This window comes from Ascaphus truei, unplaced genomic scaffold, assembly GCF_040206685.1.
Source record: "Ascaphus truei isolate aAscTru1 unplaced genomic scaffold, aAscTru1.hap1 HAP1_SCAFFOLD_863, whole genome shotgun sequence".
In the NCBI taxonomy this organism is placed as follows: domain Eukaryota; kingdom Metazoa; phylum Chordata; class Amphibia; order Anura; family Ascaphidae; genus Ascaphus; species Ascaphus truei.
Genome location: NW_027457202.1, coordinates 1 through 5,000, shown reverse-complemented (window position 1 = coordinate 5,000; position 5,000 = coordinate 1). Strand labels below are relative to the sequence as shown.

General features: G+C 57.1%; 1 protein-coding gene across 1 annotated transcript in view; it reads left to right on the top strand.

Moving 5' to 3' along the window:
* The window catches only part of LOC142486431 (protein HGH1 homolog), a 10,359-nt gene extending 6,362 nt beyond the window's left edge, over positions 1-3,997 (top strand). Inside the window, 4 exon segments of the mRNA XM_075585024.1 lie at positions 3,444-3,616; positions 3,619-3,815; positions 3,817-3,927; positions 3,929-3,997. Of these exon segments, the coding sequence (XP_075441139.1) occupies positions 3,457-3,616; positions 3,619-3,815; positions 3,817-3,927; positions 3,929-3,997 (537 nt within the window). The 5' untranslated portion in view covers positions 3,444-3,456.
* The last annotated feature ends 1,003 nt before the right edge of the window (positions 3,998-5,000 follow it).

Below are 5,000 nucleotides of genomic sequence, written 5' to 3'. Positions count from 1 at the left end.
CAGTGCTCCCACTGCAGCAAGGGATTCTGGGAAATGACATGCAGCCCCGCCTTTCCCCATTATCACCCAGCATACAGCACCTCCACTGCAGCAAGGGATTCTGGGAAATGACATGCAGCCCCGCCTTTCACCATTATCACCCAGCACACAGCACCTCCACTGCAGCAAGGGATTCTGGGAAATGACATGCAGCCCCGCCTTTCCCCATCATCACCCAGCATACAGCACTTCCACTGCAGCAAGGGATTCTGGGAAATGACATGCAGCCCCGCCTTTCCCCATCATCACCCAGCATACAGCACTTCCACTGCAGCAAGGGATTCTGGGAAATGACATGCAGCCCCGCCTTTCCCCATCATCACCCAGCATACAGCGCTCCCACTGCAGCAAGGGATTCTGGGAAATGACATGCAGCCCCGCCTTTCCCCATTATCACCCAGCATACAGCACTTCCACTGCAGCAAGGGATTCTGGGAAATGACATGCAGCCCCGCCTTTCCCCATTATCACCCAGCATACAGCACCTCCACTGCAGCAAGGGATTCTGGGAAATGACATGCAGCCCCGCCTTTCCCCATTATCACCCAGCATACAGCGCTCCCACTGCAGCAAGGGATTCTGGGAAATGACATGCAGCCCCGCCTTTCACCATTATCCCCCAGCATACAGCACTTCCACTGCAGCAAGGGATTCTGGGAAATGACATGCAGCCCCGCCTTTCCCCATTATCACCCAGCATACAGCACCTCCACTGCAGCAAGGGATTCTGGGAAATGACATGCAGCCCCGCCTTTCCCCATTATCACCCAGCATACAGCGCTCCCACTGCAGCAAGGGATTCTGGGAAATGACATGCAGCCCCGCCTTTCCCCATCATCACCCAGCATACAGCACTTCCACTGCAGCAAGGGATTCTGGGAAATGACATGCAGCCCCGCCTTTCCCCATTATCACCCAGCATACAGCGCTCCCACTGCAGCAAGGGATTCTGGGAAATGACATGCAGCCCCGCCTTTCACCATTATCACCCAGCATACAGCACCTCCACTGCAGCAAGGGATTCTGGGAAATGACATGCAGCCCCGCCTTTCCCCATCATCACCCAGCATACAGCACTTCCACTGCAGCAAGGGATTCTGGGAAATGACATGCAGCCCCGCCTTTCCCCATTATCACCCAGCATACAGCGCTCCCACTGCAGCAAGGGATTCTGGGAAATGACATGCAGCCCCGCCTTTCACCATTATCCCCCAGCATACAGCACTTCCACTGCAGCAAGGGATTCTGGGAAATGACATGCAGCCCCGCCTTTCCCCATTATCACCCAGCATACAGCACCTCCACTGCAGCAAGGGATTCTGGGAAATGACATGCAGCCCCGCCTTTCCCCATTATCCCCCAGCATACAGCACCTCCACTGCAGCAAGGGATTCTGGGAAATGACATGCAGCCCCGCCTTTCCCCATCATCACCCAGCATACAGCGCTCCCACTGCAGCAAGGGATTCTGGGAAATGACATGCAGCCCCGCCTTTCCCCATTATCCCCCAGCACACAGCGCTTCCACTGCAGCAAGGGATTCTGGGAAATGACATGCAGCCCCGCCTTTCCCCATCATCACCCAGCACACAGCGCTCCCACTGCAGCAAGGGATTCTGGGAAATGACATGCAGCCCCGCCTTTCCCCATTATCACCCAGCATACAGCACTTCCACTGCAGCAAGGGATTCTGGGAAATGACATGCAGCCCCGCCTTTCCCCATTATCACCCAGCATACAGCACTTCCACTGCAGCAAGGGATTCTGGGAAATGACATGCAGCCCCGCCTTTCCCCATTATCACCCAGCATACAGCACCTCCACTGCAGCAAGGGATTCTGGGAAATGACATGCAAATGAGCACACAGTGCCACTTTTTGCTTCAAAAACCATTTTTAACATGGTTCCCTATAGGCTTAAGCTTGCTGCATGGTCACAGCTTTGAGCACAGCCAGGGTTAAGGTGCATAGCCAGTAAACCCACCCACAGACAGCTAATGGGTCTCATCAGTGTGGGGCTGATTAACTGGGAATGCAAAGAAGCTAAAGGATCCTTCAGCCCCACACTGAGGAGACCCATTAAGGTCGAAACAGCTGTCTGTGGGTGGGTTTTCTGGCTATGCACCTTAAGGCCCCGGACATGTTTGGCGCTTGCGGAAGCGTGCTGAGGCGCGCTCCCGCTCAGCACTGAGCCCCTACAGCCGCAATTAGAGCGGCTTTAGTAGGGGCTCGCCTGCGCTTCCCCTTTAGTAGGGGCTTGCGGAAGCGCAGGTCTTAGGGGAATTTAAAATTCCCCCGCTTGCCGCCGAGACAGGCCGGTCACGTGAGCGGTTCGCCCAATGAGGGCGAACCAGCTCCGTGACGCCACTGGCCCGCCCCCGGCCAGTGACGCGCCCGCCCCCGGACCGCCCCCTGACGGCGCGTGCGGTAAGCAACCGCAAGGCCAGGGAAAGCACCCGCTTTCCCTGAGCCTCAGCGCGCCTCAGCACGCCAGCGGTAAGCGTGTCCGAGGCCTAACCCTGGCTGTGCTCAAAGCTGTGACCATGCAGCAAGCTTAAGCCTATAGGGAACCATGTTAAAAATGGTTTTTGAAGCAAAAGGTGGCACTGTGTGCTCATTTGCATGTCATTTCCCAGAATCCCTTGCTGCAGTGGAAGTGCTGTATGCTGGGTGATAATGGGGAAAGGCGGGGGCTGCAGACCTGCCTAAGACATGCAGATGAGCACACAGTTATATTTACAGTTGCTATATCTATATATATATCTATACTGTATGTAATATAAACCTCCTATATATATATATCTATACTGTATATAATATAAACCTCCTATATATATATATATATATATATATCTATACTGTATATAATATAAACCTCCTATATATATATATACAGTGGTTGACAAATCACCAAAAAATCTACTCGCCACACAAAAAAATCTACTCGCCACCTAGTACCAAACGTGTGCTGCTTGGGCCAATATTTACTCGTCCGGGGGTTAAATCCACTCGCCCGGGGCGAGCAAATGTATAGGTTTGTCGAACACTGTATATATATATATATCTATATATCTATATATATCTATACTGTATATAATATAAACCTCCTATATATATATATATCTATTCTGTATGTAATATAAACCTCCTATATATATATATATATATATATCTATACTGTATATAATATAAACCTATATATATATATCTATACTGTATATAATATAAACCTCCTATATATATATATCTATACTGTATGTAATATAAACCTCCTATATATATATATATATCTATACTGTATATAATATAAACCTCCTATATATATATATCTATACTGTATATAATATAAACCTCCTATATATATATATCTATACTGTATGTAATATAAACCTCCCTATATATACAGCTCCTGCTGCCCCATGGACCCCGCCCTCTGCTCGGAGCTGCTCTCCTTCCTGACCCCGCAGAGCCGCCTGGATATTAAGTGCCGGGCGCTGGGGCACGTTCTGGGCATGAGCGGGACGCCCCTGGGGAGGCGGAGCCTTCTGGCAGAGCCGGGGCTGTTACAAGCTCTGCTGGACTGACCTCTGACCCCTCACTGGCCGTGGTTCAAGACTCGTACCACGTGCTGGTCAACGTTACGTCTGACCCCACCACGCACGGCGCCCTGCTGCTCCACGTCCCGGATCTGGTGGCCACGCTGCTGAGCCGCCTGCAGGACCCGCTGTCCGCCTGCGCAGACTCGCTCTGCACTGCCCTCTGCAACCTGAGCCGGGAGGGAGGACACCTGCCGGTCAGTGCTGACCACTCTCCAGGGCCTGGGACTAAGCCGCCTGCTGGACATGCTCTGCACCCCACAGTATAATCCGGGGGCCACGCTGGAATATCTGGGGCCCCCTCTTGAGTAACCTGACTCAGCTCCCAGAGGGCAGGGACTTCATACTGGACAGGACCAGGTGAGACCCCGAGAAATGCCGAACCCCCTAAATACACAGCCCCCCCCCCAAATAACAAGTCTGCGCTGCCCCCCTCCCCGCCGCCTCCTGCGCTCCCCCCCTCGCCTCCTCCTCCTGCGCTCTCCCCTCTCGCCTCCTCCTGCGCTCCCCCCCCGCCTCCTCCTGCGCTCCCCCCCGCCGCCGCCTCCTGCGCTCCCCCCTCGCCTCCTGCGCTCCCCCCCTCGCCTCCTGCGCTCCCCCCTCGCCTCCTCCCCTCCCCCCCCCCTCCTGCGCTCCCCCTCGCCGCCGCTCCTGCGCTCCCCCCCTCGCCTCCTCCTCCTGCGCTCCCCCCCTCGCCGCCGCCTCCTGCGCTCCCCCCTCGCCCCTCCTCCTCCTGCGCTCCCCCCTCATCTCCTCCTCCTGCGCTCCCCCTCGCCTCCTCCTCCTGCGCTCGCCCCCCTCGCCTCCTCCTCCTGCGCTCCCCCCTCGTCGCCTCCTCCTCCTGCGCTCCCCCCTCGTCGCCTCCTCCTCCTGCGCTCCCCCCTCGTCGCCTCCTCCTCCTGCGCTCCCCCCTCGCCTCCTCCTCCTGCGCCCCCCCTCGCCGCCTCCTCCTGCGCTCCCCCCTCATCTCCTCCTGCGCTCCCCCCTCGCCGCCGCCTCCTGCGCTCCCCCCTCGCCGCCTCCTCCTGCGCTCCCCCCTCGTCTCCTCCTCCTGCGCTCCCCCCTCGCCGCCTCCTCCTGCGCTCCCCCCTCGTCTCCTCCTCCTACGCTCCCCCCTCGCCGCCTCCTCCTGCGCTCCCCCCCTCGTCTCCTCCTCCTGCGCTCCCCCCTCGCCGCCTCCTCCTGCGCTCCCCCCTCGCCTCCTCCCTCCTCCTGCGCTCCCCCCCTCGCTGTCTCCTCCTGCGCTCCCCCCTCCCCTCCTCCTCCTGCGCTCCCCCCTCGCCGCCTCCTCCTGCGCTCCCCCCCTCGCCGCCTCCTCCTGCGCTCCCCCCCTCGTCTCCTCCTCCTGCGCTCCCCCCCCTCGCCGA